The 18,294-nt window shown below is 35.7% G+C and overlaps 1 protein-coding gene across 3 annotated transcripts; it reads left to right on the plus strand.

The window, feature by feature from the left end:
- Positions 1 to 10,587: 10,587 nt before the first annotated feature.
- TRFL6 (TRF-like 6) lies at positions 10,588 to 16,306 on the plus strand. Of its 3 annotated transcripts, none has more exons than XM_079053355.1 (9): positions 10,588 to 10,899; positions 11,048 to 11,208; positions 13,283 to 13,460; positions 13,627 to 13,724; positions 13,793 to 14,626; positions 14,753 to 14,866; positions 15,388 to 15,711; positions 15,794 to 15,850; positions 15,999 to 16,306. In XM_079053355.1, the coding sequence occupies exons 2-9, from the start codon at positions 11,083 to 11,085 to the stop codon at positions 16,185 to 16,187; spliced, it is 1,920 nt and encodes a 639-aa protein (XP_078909481.1). In that variant the 5' UTR covers positions 10,588 to 10,899; positions 11,048 to 11,082; the 3' UTR covers positions 16,188 to 16,306. The 3 variants fall into 3 exon arrangements, with proteins under 3 accessions (XP_078909481.1, XP_078909480.1, XP_078909479.1); XM_079053354.1 differs by having other exon boundaries at positions 10,589 to 10,923; positions 14,744 to 14,866; XM_079053353.1 differs by having other exon boundaries at positions 10,590 to 10,899; positions 14,744 to 14,866.
- Positions 16,307 to 18,294: the final 1,988 nt, after the last annotated feature.

Here is an 18,294-nt window from a genome sequence, read left to right on the forward strand (position 1 = left end):
CAGTATATACAATAAGGTTAGATAAAAATGAAGTCCGGTAGACAGTGGAATGTGTGATTTTCGCCTTACTTCCTGTTCCTTGTTTGGTTGTGGGCTTAGGGCAGATTCACCCATTCAACTGTCTGTTCGATCTCGGTTATATACAACTCGTATGTATTAAGTGATCATAGGAGGGTAGTATCGCCGTATCAGGTTTTCAGGGTAAACAAGTCTTTATTCAGTTTAACTTATCAACAAAACTAGATATCATTGAAGTAAGTATATTAATTATACTTGTGCTTTTCGATCTTGGAACAATTAAGACTACCAGTCGGTTTATAGAAAATATAGGATTTTCTATGGTAAACATCGTTATTTTAAGGTAAACAGTTTTCGATAGAACTTTCTGAAAACAATAACAATTATTATTGAAAACAATGTTTTACTTTTGCGTAAATGGAATTAAGAACTTTTTTTACAAAAGGTTCAACACTTGTTAACAAACTAGTATAACATAAAGGACCTTTATTGGTTAATTCTATAATTCTTTAGTTTATACATCAAAGTTATATATAAATAATATCCGATAGGCAGTGAAATGTGTGACTTCCGTCTTACTTCATGTTCCTTGTTTGATTGTGGGCTTAGGGCAGATTCACACATTTAACTGTCCGTTCGATATTAGGTTATATATAGCTAGTATAAACTAAGTGATTGTAGAAGGAACTATTGTGGTTACCATTTTACTAAAGAAAATATAAGATTTTCTTAAGGAATATTTTCATCATATTTTAAAGAACTATTACAGTTAACTCCGTAAGCACCTGGTGAATACGTCAGGGTTATATACAATGAGGATCTAACAAACAATGGAATGTGTGACTTCCGCCTCATTTCATGTTCCTTGTTTGGTTGTGGGCTTAGGGCAGATCCACACAATCGATTGTCTGTTTGATCTGGATTGTATATAACTTGTATTCATTAAGTATTCATAGAAGGAATTGTAAGAGTCATTTTTACTTATCATTCATCACATCAGAAAATATATGATTTTCTGGAGGAACGGACGAACTTTTCCAAAGAACATAGAGTATACGTTTTCTAACAAAAATATTTATGAACTCACCAACTTAAATGTTGATACACTTTCAAAATCACTTGTATTCTCAGGAAACTAGTAGACAGGTACACGCACAAGGATTCAGAAGATGGAGCATAGTAGCTTCATATCTTTCTTTTGTTAATTACTTTTGAAGTCAATCTTTTGTGAATCGAATACTATGTAAATGCTTTAATATTAAATAATGGTTGTTGTTGCTTGTTTTACTATTCTACATTTGTTGTGATACTGAGCATGACGTCCTCCGCCCCCTAACGTTTCCGCCGTTCCGGTTTGGGGGTGTGACTCATTAACCCAACAATTATTTTGAATTTGTCTATTCAGTCCATTAACTTATTTGTGTGCTTTATGATGGAATAAACTTGTTAGTGACCTATTTCTTTTGAACCTTTCACTTGAAATAACTAGTTATCTATGCTACTTAATCAATTGAAGATGATGTGGCTAGTGAAATTCATAATATCCTTTTACCAAAGAGAAAATTGAGGAACTCGTTAAAACAAAAAGAACACTAAAACGAACTGTCATTTCGGGTTATGATCACCAACAATTTCGGTCGCCAACAATTTGAATTGATCACAGTTAACAATGGACAAACACGATCTGTTCTCTTTCATTCCTGATTTCTGCTTTGAAAACTGACTCGTTACAAGAAAAGAATACTAAAACGTTGTAAAAAAGGTGAAAAAATGATCATGCTTTTACACTGTTCAATGTCGAAAAACTATTAATATTTGGTGATGTTGATCCTCTAAACAACAAAATAAAAAGACTACCAATAGAAAAATGGATGAAAGACCTATAACAATGAGTCACAAACGACCCAAAATCAGTCCCTACGATACACTGCCAACCACCTCCATACATCGCGTCGAATTCTTGCATTTAACATTCAAGTAATCAGTATAAAATGGGATGGAGATGGAGATATTTCTCGATTTGATTATTTTGCAGAGCACCCATATATATATACACCGATTTAACCACTATCCAGTTAGAGACGATAATCTGCAACTTTCTTGACTATTAATTTAATCATCATTGCATAAACCCAATAACATACAAATTCAGGAAAAAACAAATTATAAGGTCAACATACATCTCAGGTACATTATCGTCTTTTTCTACAAGCGATCAATTCAATTTATAGTTCTATATGCAAACCCTTGAAGACCAAACCACCTTCAAAGATTTATGAACATCAATAACAAACAAAGAATTCGTTCGAGATCCTTAAAACCAGTGAACATAATGAGAGAAAGAATACACACCTGATTAAAGATTCATAACTTCATAAAAAATGTGAAATTAGATGTCTGATCTTTGTACCTTGAGGGCAAGTTTATTTAGATTTGATCGAAATAAGAAAAATATTCGGACCCATAATGTATTTAAGTTATAATTCGGCAAAGCATTTTGGAGAAATCGTGAGAGGAATGAACAATATGGTCGATCTCTTATTCCCCCACCCCACCCCATCTCTCTTTATACTGTAACACCCAGTTTTGAAAGTACTTGGTTGTGGTCTCATAGGCCAAAGGGTAGGGGCGATTCGGTCTTTTATGGGTCTCGGTTTCTATTCGGAAGTTTTTTAGGCTTGAGGATGTAGCTAGGAGCGTAGGGCTACTCGTCACCTTTTTATGGATATAAAGTTCGTCGAAAACAGACTAAGAACGAACAAGTTATAACACTTTGAAGTTGTTGGCAAAATTGGTCCCTGAATGGAAAAGCTTGCATTTCAGCCCATGCATGAAAGGTGACAACTAGGTGAGTACGCCTAGCGTAAGCTGGGGTACGCCCGACATAGTGTTGGATAAGTGAAACACGGAAGGTTGAGCAGTACGCCTAGCATACGCTCAGAGTCCCTAAACCCTAATTTTCAGGGTATGTCACTATATAAAGAACATAATACCCTAGATATCAACCTACCTCTTATCCTTAGACAGCCACCACGAAACCCTAAACCTCCCTTGAGTGTTCTTGGAGCTTAGAAGGCCATTAGAGAGCATTTTGGTGTTTTGGATGCAGTTTTCAAGGAAGTGAAGAGCAAAGAAAGGTGGTGGATTAAAGGAAAAGATATGGATCTGGGGTTATTGCTTTATTTTAGACTTTCCTGAGGTATAAAGTCTTGAACTTGTCTCTTGAATGCTTAGATCTATTATGATGGAGTTTTGGATCTTTTGGTCCCAAGGATGAAACTTTATGGTCCAAATCTGATTCCTAGACTAAGGGTTGCCACCCTTGGTGCTAAATGACTCCCTAAAACAGAAAATTGTCATCTTGGTGGTCTTAATGGGCTCATGCAAGAGTTAAGACCATTTTCATGGAAGTATAATACCATTTTTGGAGTTTGGGCTTGTTTGGGACATGCAAAGTCACCAAGTCAGTGACTTTATGGATTAAGACGTTGAAAAGGACTAGGATCTGTGATTGTAGCTTCTGGATTAGAGTATTGAGCACTTAATGGGAAAAGTGACTTAACAGTGGAGTACACTGGGCGTAAATGCATGTACGCGCAGCGTACACACCATTCAGCCAGTACGCTTAGCGTATAGGGGAGTATGCCCCGCGTACTTAACATATATGGGTTTGGCGTGTTTTGGGCCTCAGATTGGGCCATGCATTGGATTTTAGTTCTGTGGCCTTAGTGGGCCATCAGAAGTGAGATAATTTGGGCCGAGAATATGTTTGGGCTTAGGGTAAGGCCCATTAGAGGGATTGGGCCCAATTTAGCAAATTGGGCCATTAGTGGGTCTTTAGTGGGCCATTAGTGGACTTAGAAAGATTAGATGGAATTGGGCCTTGGATATGGTCCAAATTAGAGCAGGGGTAAAATGGTCATTTTACCCTAAGAAGGATTATTGGTTTTGGACTAAGTGTTATTTGGTATTGATAGCTCGGGGAGCCGAAGAATTAGCAGTTCGGGAATTGCCAGTTAACAGCCAGAGGATTATCTGCAAGTCTTCAGCAGTGCGAGGTGAGTCTTCTCGCTGTGTGTATGGGTCTACAGCCACAATGCCGACCCATTTAGTTTATGTATGGTAGGAAGACTCGGGGGTTAGCCCTAGGCACTATGTATGAAATACCAGGGGGTAGCTCCTGGCACACAGTATGCTATTATGTATGGTAGTAAGACCTGGGGATTAGCCCTAGGCACTATGTATGAAAGACCAGGGGGTAGCTCCTGACACACAATATGCTATTATGTATGGTAGGAAGACCCAGGGGTTAGCCCTAGGCACTATGTATGAAAGACCAGGGGGTAGCTCCTGGCACACAATATGCCATTATGTATGACACGAAGAGCCGGGGGTTAGCCCTAGGCAATATGCATGAAAGACCAGGAGGTGGCTCCTGGCACACTGTATGCTCATTAGCTAAGTAGAGTAGTATGTATGCTAGTTGTCTTTGTGATACTTGCATGGAAGACCAAGAGGCGGATCTTGTCACTTGTCTGTAAGACCCATGGGGTGGCCCCGACTTGGCAAGAAAGACCATGTGGCGACCCGTGGCATAACAGCAAGACTATATGCGGCACATAGCACCTTATTTGATATATGATTGATATGTATGGCTCACAGTATGTATGGCATGTATGGCCCAGTTGATATGTATGGTATGTGGTATTTGGGGAACTCACTAAGCTTCGTGCTTACGTTTTTCAGCTTTTGTTTCAGGTACTTATGTTTTCAAAGGAAGGAGCTCGGGGCGATCGCAGCGCATCACACTATGTTTTTCCGCACTATATGATATTTGGGATTAAAACTCTGATAATTGTTTTATTTAGAATACTATTCGATGTTTTGAGAAAAGTTACTAAGTGGTTTTAATTAATCAAAAACGAAATTTGTGGTCTTGAATTTTGGGATGTTACATGTACAGAACTTCACAAGCGAATCCAATAGGCAAAGGCGAAAAGATGAAGTTGTTTATATATAACGGGATTGTTGTTGGTGGGATTGGGAAGACAGAGTGGACGATGTATTTGAGGGAACAAGTAAAGACCTTTGACATTTGAAAGTCAATGTAGGTTGGGGGAAAAATGTCTATGTGGCAAAGAAGTTACCAGTTGAACCCTTTCATTTCTTCAAAAATGACCAAATAGACCCGACAAAAACAAGTTTATTCCCTTATAAAGCACAAAAATAAGTTAAGGGACTGAATGGGCAACTGGCCAATATATTGTAGGGCTAATGTGTCATTTTCCCTATGAATAATCTACTATAAATCTCAACTATACCATTTAATTTACTCATATGATATCAACTAACATTAATTTATATATTAGACTCCTTACATGATACAATCACTATCACATATCTGGATAATAATTATCTAGAAGAGTGTATGGTTACTCACCTTGTAGCAATCCATATGCACTAACTTCAAACTCTCAAAGTTTCGTTCTCGTTCCTGCTTCCATATCTCCACTAGTTGTTAAAACAACACATTCACCTTGAGTATTATGACTCAAGAGACAACTTACCCATATATTAACTCAACATGTTCATTAAGTACACAACACTCAATTATGTATTTAAACTTGTTAAAGTCCATGAATTACTTGTCCTTGTGTCTTAATTCATTGAGACATATACTTAGCTCCATTTCAATAATCATATAACCGAATGGAGTGTTATAGCACAAATCATAAATCAGTTATATATGGCTTATTTTTTTCACATCAAAAGGATTATGCTCAATGCATATCTTTTCTATGTCTTAATCTACTGAGACATATACTTAACTTCACTTAATTCATTAATTCACCAATTCAAGCATTATAGCTCAAAGTACAAGTCATTTATGCATGACTTAATTCATTTACTAAAAGTAATTAAGCTTTATGTATAAGTCATCCATATGACGTAATCTATTAAGATATAAACTCTATTTCACTTATCTATGAGATTTCTCAAGTATGGTTCATAACTACCATATTTCATTTAAAGTAATTCACTATAGGTTTTAGCATAACAAGCTCAAAATCATGATTATTTCATTCACTAGATCAAAATTATCAAGATTTGCCACATAACATGCACTAGGTTTTCACTACCCTTTTCAACCTCATCATAAGAGCTAAATTAAGATTACAAAATGGAAGACAATACCTTTGATTTAATGGATGAGTTGTACTCTCTTTATTTCTCCTTTTAACTAACTCTAATTTAAGCTCAAGAGCACCAAAAACCTTCCTACCATGCTCTCTGGAATGTATGTGTGGGAAATGAAATAAGAATATTGACTTAAGTCTTTAAGTCATTCGTCTGTATTGATGGCTTAAACAGGCCGCATACATCTTTTGGACATGCCGCATTCCTTTTAATAACGTCATGTAATGGAACTCTTACGTATTGCGTTCTCATCTTCTTAAGTCATAACATCATACTTTCAACACGTCACATCCTCATTAAACCTTAACACATTAGGCTGCCACCTTCGGTAATACGACTCACATTACCATTTTACATCAGATTATATGCTTCACATGCATCTAAATTACACATCACGTAATTGTAGAGATCTAAATCTTCACAAATTTTCCAATTTTACCCCTGGTCACCAATAACCCAACTTTAAGTAGGCTAACTCAACTCTCGGAGATTGTAACAACATTTATCAACCAGATTCTTAATCGAAAACATAGAAATCTCATAACATTTTATAAAATGAACAAAATACCATTCTAACACCGTTAATAGACTTGATAAAAAATAAGTGTTACAAACTATCTTCTTACTAAAAAGATTTCTCCCTCTAAATCATGTGAAATAAATAAGGACACATCAATTTTAACTATTCCTCAAATTCTCAGTTACATTTTGCATCTCTATATATTTCGTAACATAATACGCGAAACACATAAGGGGGACTCTAGGTTCACATAATTGTTTTAATATAATAGATAATAACTACAACCCTTCTCAATCTCCAAAAGGGGGTTCAAGGAATTAGGGAATACCATCTACTATTCTCTCAAAGTGGATTATACACTTTCCAATTAAATTTTTTAATATCATTATGTTTCTGCCCCCAAAATTTCAACGACTTCGGACATCTCTCAGTATTTTGTTTCTCTATTCTTTACTCCGTTTTTCAGCTAATAGATTTCAATCCATAAGAGGCTTTTCTTCCGCTTCAATTTGACTTATAAGTGTTATGTCTAACTTATTACTTACTCATTCTATACGATACTCACTCATATCTTGACACTTACTTTATCTAGAAATTTTCTCCAAAGTGGCACTGTGGTTTGTGCGGGACCTTCAATGGCGACTAGCTTCGTTACCAATTAGGTTTGGTGGTTTTGGGTTGTACTCAACAGTAGATGCTTCCTCCTATGTTTTTGTGGCCTCACGAGCTCAATCGTGGGTGTTACAAGACCACATCTTACGAGATAGCGGCATATGTGGTATGGATTTAGATTATGTTTGTGCTTTGGCCTGTCTTCGTGATACGATTCTGGGCTTTGACTTCAGCGGTTTCACTAATAAGGACACCGCCCCTCTAAAATCCCAACATTCATTAGCGAGTGCCATTTTTAGTAAAATTGTCCAAGACATGGAAGTTCACTTCGACATGATGATTAGACAGAAAGTAATTTTTGAGTGTCTAAGGGCCTCACATGCTTAGGATTTTCTTATGACTATTCCTATTGACGGTCTTGGCCAACATATGTCGCCAGTGGAGTATCGTGTCATCCTCAAGTATCGCCTTATGATCCCTTTTTTTTCGGCTGATGAGACTTGCCCTGTTTGTCGCAAGGCATGCTTGGACTCCTTTGGGGAGCATGCAGTTCATTGTAAAGAGCTCCAGAGTTTCAAGTACCGACACGTTCTAGTTAGGGATGTTCTTTTCGACATATCTAGGCGCGCTGGGGTTTCTGCCAAGAAAGAGGCACATGTGAACTTTCTGACTGACCCATTGGAAGGAAGATCAACACTTAGACCAGCTGATGTTTTAGTATTTGGATGGGTTGGAGGGAAGCATGCATGCGTGCATCTAACAGGGTTTCCCCTCTTATGGGCTTGAGGAGTGGGGTTTTCACTGTGGGGAAAACTGCTTTAAAAGCTGCATCATGCAAAGTGGCAAAACATGAGAAAACATGCATGAAAAATCAACATACATTTATACCTTTTGCATTTGATATTTTCGGTTTCCTTGCGCCAGAAGCTGTGGAGCCACTCAATAGAGTCTAACGGGTCATGCATAGTAATGTTATGACCCCAAGATCTATAGATACTGTTTTTAAAAGAATTAATTTTGTCATCCATAAAGGGGGTGCGGAACAGCTTGTTGCTCGTTTACCCACTACGTCTATGTAAAACTTTCTTCCTTAATGGATTAAAGTGGCAAACTAGTCTACTTTATCAACTAGGGCCATAAGTATTAACATCATATATTGTTCACTTATCTTCCTATTCTTTCTCTTTTCAACATCTTCTGACTTTATCGTCTTACTTTGTGCCTCTCCGATCACATTGAGAAAATGAATGCTATTATTAACTACAACATACGACTTTTATAAGTTTCAACATAAGACTATTATATGTAATAGTATAAATTTGCTGTTTGTCACTTGTAGTTACAAAAAAGAAAAGGCTACTAAATGGGGAATGTTTGTAGAAGAAGTAAAGAAAATTACTTATGATCATAATATGGTAATGTTCAACAAGAAGATTTTGATGTATGATGACATGTTAGTTCATAAGTCACTACTTCAACATAGGGGTGTGCAAAAAACCGCACAAACCGCCCACACCGCACCGCTTAATGTGGTTTAGAATTTCGCGGTGCGGTTTGCGGTTCGTAATTTTGTCAAACCGCACTATGCGGTGCGGTTTATATATATATATATATATATATATATATATATATATATGTGTGTGTGTGTGTGTGTGTGTGTGTGTGTGTGTGTGTGTTTCCAAGTACCAAATACTTCATTTTGTCGAATAACTTACTCAATATGATGATGGTTGAATATGGTAATTATAGACTTAAAAAGACTATGATATCAAATCTCATAAGTCGGAACAAGTTAGCAAAACATTATGTGGTTTTTTTGTTCGCAATATCTATTTCTTTTAAAGGGTATGCAATATAAATTAATAAATTTTGAAAGTGTTTAAATGGAATGATTAACAACAAAAGTTATAAATACGAACAACTTATCAAACCGCATAAACAGCACACAAACCACACAAACCGCCCGCACGAAACCGCACCGCATAATGCGGTTTAGAGCTTTTGCGGTGCGGTTTGCGGTTTCCAAAAAACTCAAACCGCATGTGCGGTGCGGTTTGCAGTTTCAACTCTAAACCGCACCAAACCGCACCGCGAACACCCCTACTTCAACATCAACTATTGAACAATTGCATTCTAATCATTATACTCTTAATTAATTGTAATTAATCCAAAATCAATAATTAAATTAATTATGATTAATTATTTATTATTCTAATTAATATATTAATAATATATTATATTAATAAATCATTTATCTCTCTTAATATCAATCAAACTATTTTTTTGGTTACGATGACAACTTAAAAAGGACTTACTTTTATTCACTAAGAATATACCAATTTAATTAAAACCTTATAAACTTAATTCAACAAAAATACCATAAACAACAACAAAAACATAAGAATTATAAGCCAAAATAATAATATAGGCCCAAAACAAACAGTTTGTCATATATAAAAGTTTTTTTTCTCTATTTTTCTTTTGTAAAAAAGTTAGTTTTCGTTTGCTTGAAAAAATTGTAAAACATGCTAAAAATGCAAGGAAAAAAAAATAGAAAAATACTAGGGATTTTTGTATAATAAAAAATGTTTAGATTTAAAATTTAAGAACCAAAAATATAAAGAGTTTTATAAGATTAACTTTTAAATTTATTATAAACATTCTATCAATATTGGTAGCAAAGCTAAACATAAACATATAAAACTCATAAAGGATATATTTTTGTATAAACACATTAACCTCGTTAAAAATAAAAAGATTACAATTTACATGATAATTATGAGTGTTTGTCAAAACTAAATAAACTGCAATTTTTTATTTTATTTATGTATAAGTATTTTTGATAAAAGTAAAGGTTAGTTTTTTAAGATGTAATTTATATAAAAAATTAAAAGATAAAAATTCTGAAAACTAAAACTATTAAAATTTATTTGAATTAGTTTTTGGATCAATGCCGTCTTTTTTTTCTTTTGCTTCAAATAAAATTTATCTGAATGGTCTCAAAAACTATAAAAAAGAAATTTAAAAACTCGTGTACCAAAACAACGAAATATCTTTAGAATTGTGTTTTTATATGTGAAATCCACTTTAAATCAAATCGATTTGTTTTATTTCCTAGACAAAAGGTGGACGCATGGAAGTCAGCCTTTAACATGGAGGGCAAGTACGTCAATTCATATCCTTGCAATTAGATTGTACAGTACAAGTACCATCCAAATTCCGGACACGAGTACAGACCACAGTAGCCGGCATCAGCTACAGTTAAACAATAACCCTCCGACTCAAGAAACCTATCCGGACGCCAACCTCATATTTCATAAACCAATTTATATTTCCCTTTCGATTCCGAAACTGTATTTCATCGATAAACACAGCGTACTGGAAAAGCGCCACTCAACTTCAATTCAATTCAATTCCACCAAAATCTTCCAATTCCTTTCCTCTTTTCAAAAACCTAATTTTCTTATTTTCGGCACCTGAATTGAAATTTCGGGGGAATCAACGGTTACAGCTTTCAAATCAATCGGTGTTCGCGTTCCTACATTTTTATGGTGAGTTGGTACTGATCAGGCCAGGTAATTTTTGGCGATTGAATTGATTACGATTTTATGTCGAGGATGGGGAAGTGATTGTATAATGTAAAATCGCCAGGTTTGGGAAAGCTTTAATTTGATCGATTTTTTTTCCGTGTTATTTCAGCTTTTGTAATTGAGTTGCATGTGGTGGAATGTTACATGGAAACTTTGGTAGCAATTGAAGGAAGCGAGAAAAGTAAGTTAGAGGGCACTTCTGCAATTGTGATAACCTGTTCTGACTCCTCAAAGCAGATTGCTGATCCCGTTGTTTACAAGCTTGCTCGGGTAATTTGCAATTCAATTTCTTAGGTTTTTGTATCTGCATTCTTCAGTTGGGAAGATATCACTGTATGAAATGCCATATTGGATTGTGATGAGAAAAGCCCCTTTTGATCTTTTTGCTGATAGTGTTACCTGGTGCGAACTAAAATTAAATTTTATATAGAACAATTGAAGATTTGTCCATCAAACAATGGACGTACGGAAACAATGTTAGAATGACCAGTCTAGCTAGTCATATAAAATAGCCTGAGGAAAATATTAATTTGCAATTCAGTTTGTTAGGTCTATGCATCTGCATTCTTTAGCTGGGAAGATTTCACTGTATGAAATGCCATGTTAGATTGTGATGAGTAAATCCATTTATGTTCTTTTTACTGCTAGTGTTACCAGGTATGAACCAGGATTGAGTTATAAATAGAAAACTTGATGATATGTCCATCAAACATTTGACATATGACAACCATTTTAGAGCAAATCAGTCTAGCAAGTCATATACAAACATACAGAGAAAATATTAATCCTTTTGGTGTTTTAGCATTACAAGCTTGCTTTCTTAACTACTTATAACCACTAGGGATATATATTCTCGTGAAATAATCCTCAATTTTAAGTTGAAAAGATCCAGTTCTTCATAAATGGTCTTATAACCGAGCCTGAGGTGCAGGCTTACCTTCTTTCTGTTGAGAAGTTCCATTATAATTGATTTGCTGCTAGTCTTAATTAAGACAGATTAACATTATCTCATCAAGCAATAATAATGCACTGACCCTGCTGCAGTGCCCTACTGGTCTGTTCAATAAGTTGCATGATAAGATGCATGGTGAGTGTTATGATCTGTTCGTGTTTCAGTTTTGTGCTTAAATCAAATGCAGAAAAATAAGTAGCTCCAGAATGTGAAATTCTGGATCCTTTAATTATACAAGAGCTTCTGTGATGGGTCATTTTTGTTGCTTTGTGAGATTTACATTTCAGTAAGCATCTAAAATGTTGCTACTTGCTAGAAGTTATTTTGGATTTGGTAGTTGTGAAGGCAAACTGGGATGTTGAGGTTATTTCTAACTGTATAATAATAATGATGGCACAGCGCATATATAGAACTGATAGCTTTTTTAATGGTTGCTAGTTGTTTAGGATATGACAGACCATCTTAGCATATAGGGACGGAAAAAAAATGCTTCAATATAGGATTCTTCCATAGAATTTGAGGACAATTAACAGTCTAGGTTTAGATTGTTGATGACATATAATTGAATAATGAGGATATTGAAAATGTTACAAGGAATACAATGATGTTGATAACGTTTCAAGTGTTTTTTGCCTGGCTCTAAGCCAAATGTGTTGTTATTATCTGATAAAGGAATAGAAGGATATGTAATTTCTTGTCATGAAAGAAGGCACAATAGCCATAGATGCTAACACTCCTTCAAGACTTGTATCTACAGGTGCATATACTTCATATAGGTTATGCGCTTACACAACTTTTAACTTTTATTTCCACTGTGACTCTATCTCATGCAATAAATTCTTGACCTCCAATACAAACACCTTTAGGTATTGTTTGGAGTTTTGAATGATGTGGGTAAAAGTTCATTTACTTATTCTTTTTTCATGTAACTACGCCCACTTGAGGAATACATTAGTTGTATGCAAAATTACTCGGACACTAATTTATTATGACAATCCCCTTCTAAGTATTGTTTGTAGTTTTGAATGATGAGGTATGCATTAGTTGTATGCAAAAGTGCCTCAGATGCTAATTTATTATGGTAAAGATAAGCATAAAAAGTAAAGACCAACCACTAAGTTTGGGGAAACAGATGTACACTTTTGATTGCACATGAGGATGAGAGTTCAATAGAGAGTCCACATTGCATGAAGCAGTGTGATTGGCAACATTGGGCGTGTCTGTTGAACATTATTGCCTTGCCTGATAATGTTCTTGTTGGTTACCAATCTCCCTCATTGATGAAGTACATGTAGAATATCATTTTAAGGCGTATGGTATATATATATATATATATATATATCTTATTATCTTTTTTCATGAGGATTAATATCTGCAGTCGTCTATTTTCAGGTTGAAGGTGATGGGAGATTAGTACCTGCAACTGATGATGAAGTGATGGAGGTCGAGGACTTGCTTGATGATAAGAGTTCAGTGCATTTTGTTCTGGACACCTGTCAGCCTGCAGTCTGTGCTTCAAACCATGAGACTTTTGGTCAGGAGTTCATGCCCATGCCCATGGACTCTCAAGGTCTCTCTTAATTGGTTCTTTTTGTTGTCATAACTCATAAGATGGTGGTGATGGAAATTAGTTATCTTTTGTTTTTTAAATGTTTTTGCTGTTGTGTCACTAGTTAACCCCACCCACCTGTGCCTTTGATTATGGCCTCATGCTTAATTATAAAAAAATATGACAGGTCTGTTCAAAGTCAAGGACCCTTGTACTCTGGGAGGAGGATCAGATACAGTATTTGGCACGACAGTTGATCTGGGGAAATTGAATTCCCAGTTTGAGGTAGTGTTTTGCTTTGAGCATTTGTAGAGTGGAAGTGGAAGTGATTTTATACATGTATTGAACTGCAGGAAATAGGTCGATCAGTGTCAAGTCCTGTTGATGGGAAGATTGAGGAATCTGGGGATAGGAAGGGATCAGCGGAGAGCGAACCATCAACTTCAACCATGTGTGTTAATGGGAAACCTGATTTCTCTAAGCTGAAAGGGGAGATTTGTCTTGACAACCTTTCAGTTAGAGAACTTCATGCAACTTTTAAGGCTACATTTGGGAGGGAAACTTCTGTGAAGGACAAACAGTGGCTCAAGAGAAGGATCTCCATGGGGCTGTCTAATTCTTGTGATGTTTCTACTACCACCTTCATAATCGAAAACAACATAATAACAAAGAAACCCAAAGTAGAAGAAGACTGTAACGATAACAATAACCTTAATAATGAGAAGGAGAAGGAGAAGGAGGATCCATTTGCTATATCAGTCGGTCAAAGTCAAAGTGTTGATAGTCAAAATCATAATCATATGGAAGATGATCAGTTGGGTGGTAGCAGCAAGAGTGTGAAAAGTGGTACTACACCCATACCCAAGCATCATCATATTGGTATTGGTATTGGTAGTGAAGATGATAAGGAGGGGGGTAAAAGGGTCCGGAAGCCCACAAAGCGGTATATCGAAGTTTCAGAATCAGAGAGCCGGGAGCGGGAATATAGTGGAAGTGGAAGACTGGTTTCTTCTGTGAAGAGCTCTGGACATGGACCACGAACTCGTGTGAGGCCCATTCATAACATCCAGCCAGTTACCAGACCTCTTGTCACCCGTCAAGATTCTCTTGGAGGTTCTGGGGTTGAGATTCCATATGTTTCTAGGATCCGAAGAGGTCGCCCCAGAGAAAATTTCATGGCTCTCATGGTAGTAATGCTAAATGCTGAATGCTAAATGCTAAATGCTGATGATGTTATTGTTATGTTTATAGTAGAGTTGCCTATTTTGGTATTTTGTAAACTTTTTCTTGACTTACTTGTGTAGAAATTTCAGTCATGTGGAACGGGAATCACAGCAAAACTGGTGAAGACAGCTCATGATGATGAAGTAGAGAACCGAGAGCTGAAAAATGCACTACCCACTGGATGGGTTCAACTTCAACAGCCTGTAAGCATTTTGCATTTTTTATGTTTCATTCTAGTATTCTTGTTTTGGTTTATTAAGTTGCTATTAATTAATTAATTATTGAAGAGTGCTATTTGAGTTAATTACTCTGAATGATGCATCATCCTACTTGGTGTGTTCTTTTGTTTCTTGGAGGTTCCATTCCTGCTTTGAAAATATATATTTGTAACATCTCCTGATCTCCAGAATAATTAATTGGTATGTGAAGTAGAATATATATGTAATATCTGCTCCTTTATGATTATGAATTTTAGATGATACTGAAATCATAATTTTGTTCGTTCTTTCCTTGTTATTCTGTCTCATATACTGGGTTATTCGTTGCTGTTTCATTTGATACATGGCAGTATTATAAACTTTATATTATAGGCCTATAGGGCTTAGGCTAGACTGCATATATTAAACATAGATTGTAGTTGAAGTGGTTGGGATGATATAGTAATAATGTTTGATGTGAAAATGATGATGATGGTTGGATGTTTTATGTATATGCTATAAAATAGGTAATTAAGGAAGGAGGGAGTGAACAGTACTCAGAGGAGGCATCAGGGGAGTTGAAGAACGATTCGGAAGAGGGTGATTCGTATGATGATGCAGAAGCAGAAGCAGAGGAGGAGGATGATTCAGGTGATAATGATAATGGTAATAATATATTAACAGTACCTACAGCAAAAGGCGGAATGAGGAGGAAACACCATAGACCATGGACTCTGAGTGAAGTTGTGAAGCTGGTGGAAGGTGTTTCCAGGTATGGTGCTGGCAGGTGGTCTGAAATAAAAAGGATTGCCTTTTCAACATGCTCGCATCGCACACCAGTCGATCTCAAGGTACATACTACTACTAATACTATTCCATCTATGCTGACCTGTCATTACTCATTTCATGCATTTCCATACCATACCTTTTTAGGACAAGTGGAGGAATCTGCTGCGAGCTAGTTTTGCACAGTTACCAGCTGAAAAAGGGGTAACTCATTTTTCCTCCTTCCTTCCTACTTCCTAGTACCTTGTTGATTTGGCTTTTACTTGACACTTATATATATATATATATATATATATATATATATATATATATATATATATATATATATATATATATATTTTGTTGCATGCAGGTGCAAAATTCCAAAAAACAGTCATCAATTCCGATCCCAGCACCGATTCTGTTAAGAGTCAGAGAGCTTGCGGAGATGCAATCCCAAGTCAGTCCGGATCTCAAACCACTCAGATTTGGTGGTGGACATAATCATAACAGTAATAGTGGTAGTAGAAATGTAAATGATATCAAGTCGGGATTTTTGTAGTGGTGTAAATTACCTGTTCAAAGTTGTTGGCTCATCACTGATGATATTATTAGTAGGGTACCTGAATAATAAGAGAATACTGATTGTTTCTACTAATTCTCATGTTTTTTTTTTGGGTACATGTTTCTGCTATGATGTCTTGATTTATTCATAAAATGAATGGAGTTACAAGTTTCTTAAATCTGTATAACTTCTAATATTGTGTGTGTTGTGCTTACGACTTACAAGTAGCGAAGGCTGGCTCTTGCCTTCTCTTTTTATTTATCCACAGCCACAACTCCAACATGTGGTTCAATCAACTTTGGTTTTTTGTCAACCTGTCATTAGGGTTTTCATCTCTTCGTATAATGTAACCAATTTCTTTAGATTGTTTCGTCGGGATGATGAAAAAGGATGTGAAAGCGAAGGCCATTTGATAAGTTTTTCTCTTGTTATCTTCAACATTGTGGACAACCCCAAAAATCGAATCACAATATCAAATGCCAACCTACAGCCTACGAGTTTTATCATTATGCAATAAACTACTAAACATAGCTCAAATAATCATCAACTTGTCTATCAAGCTGTCTCGAATAAGCAACATAAAAATATCATCTTCTAAGTTCTAACATGTGTAATGCCTCACTCTTCTAATCATCGCTACTTAATATCTACACAAAAAATATGAGTTTATGCTTAAATAACTAGGCACTAACATATGGGTTCTCAGTCCAAAAATCATATCGCATAATAGCTTTTAAAATGTTGGTGATTTTAATATCATTGAGTATTTTAGGTAGATCTACACAAATATCGAATGAGATTTTAGGCTATGCTCAAATATGAGTCAATACCCAATATGCATTACTCAAATTTGTATGAACCAGTTTGATCTAAGACACGAATGAACCAGGGCATGCTCCCTTGCGGAGTCAAGGGGCAATGCCCCTATGACAGTTGATATCATGCTCCCATGTAGGATAGTAATTCATTTAAGATTGTTTACCGACTACACTCAACAATTTGATATACAACACGATTGACATGACACACGTTTATGTGTATGAGTTCTGGAAAATCGTGTTTCATGTTTATTCATGTCAACACAAATTCTAAATTCGTTTTTTCGTGTCTTACACATGTTAAACACAAATTTACTTGTTAAAACATGTATAAGATACGAATTAAATTTATGCGGCATTCGGCACGTATACACATGGGACACGTGACACGTACATACACATATACACACAGATTAAATGCATGTTTTTCCTAGCTTATTAGACAATGCATATATAAATTCGTGTTTTCATGTAACACGGTTAAAAGCATGTCAATTCGTGCCATGTCACGTGTTACACAAATTAATTATGTGTTGTGTTTGTGTTTGATATCCAAAAAATGTTTTACAATCCGTGTTGTGCTCGTGTTTTACAAATTCGTTTCATGTATATTTATGGCCGACACGTATAACCGACACGGAAACACGAATTGCTAAGTCTATTACCGACAATGTCTTCGATAAAGTACGACATTTCTTTACTAGACAGAAACACTAGTTTCCCTTTGTGGCAAGTAAACATGCATGAGTGATGTCTTAATTCTATTGGATTTACACCAAACACTTTTGGGTTAAGAAAAGATGTATGCATCATGGTCTAATGAGGATAAGGAGATGCAAATTTGCCTACATCTATCCAACACCGTTTTAAAAGATGTGTTGAAGGAAACTTTCACATATGAAGCATTGTTTGTTCAATCTGAAGGTGAACGAGGAAGTTTTTTGAATGATCAATTTTTTTTTTCATTTTCAAAGGGTTAGTAGGAAACCTGGAAAACATGGACGTTAAATATGTTGAGGAAGACTTGGCATTATTTATATTGTCATAATTTCCTGAGTGTTATGATCATTTTTGTGATATTATGATCTATATTTGAAATACTATTGTCTTAGATGAGATAATCACCACTTTAGACTCAAAAGAAAGGGTGAAGCATATTATTAGCAACAGTAACGGTGATACAAAAGCCGGAGATCTCAATGTTAAAGGAAGACCAATGGAAAAAGTAACAGCTCACAATTCTACAACGAGACAAGATCCACGTCCAAAGGAAACAAAAATACTAC

Source organism: Lactuca virosa, chromosome 5 (genome assembly GCF_052849685.1).
Source record: "Lactuca virosa cultivar CGN04683 chromosome 5, Lactuca_virosa_CGN04683_v6, whole genome shotgun sequence".
NCBI classification, from domain to species: domain Eukaryota; kingdom Viridiplantae; phylum Streptophyta; class Magnoliopsida; order Asterales; family Asteraceae; genus Lactuca; species Lactuca virosa.

Excerpts from the sequence above, each read along its gene's own strand:
- TRFL6 (XM_079053354.1), top strand. The coding sequence starts at position 11,083 with ATGGAAACTTTGGTAGCAATTGAAGGAAGCGAGAAAAGTAAGTTAGAG. Across the intron at positions 15,712-15,793 it reads GCACACCAGTCGATCTCAAG|GACAAGTGGAGGAATCTGCT; the intron begins GTACATACTACT and ends ATACCTTTTTAG. Across the intron at positions 15,851-15,998 it reads AGTTACCAGCTGAAAAAGGG|GTGCAAAATTCCAAAAAACA; the intron begins GTAACTCATTTT and ends TGTTGCATGCAG.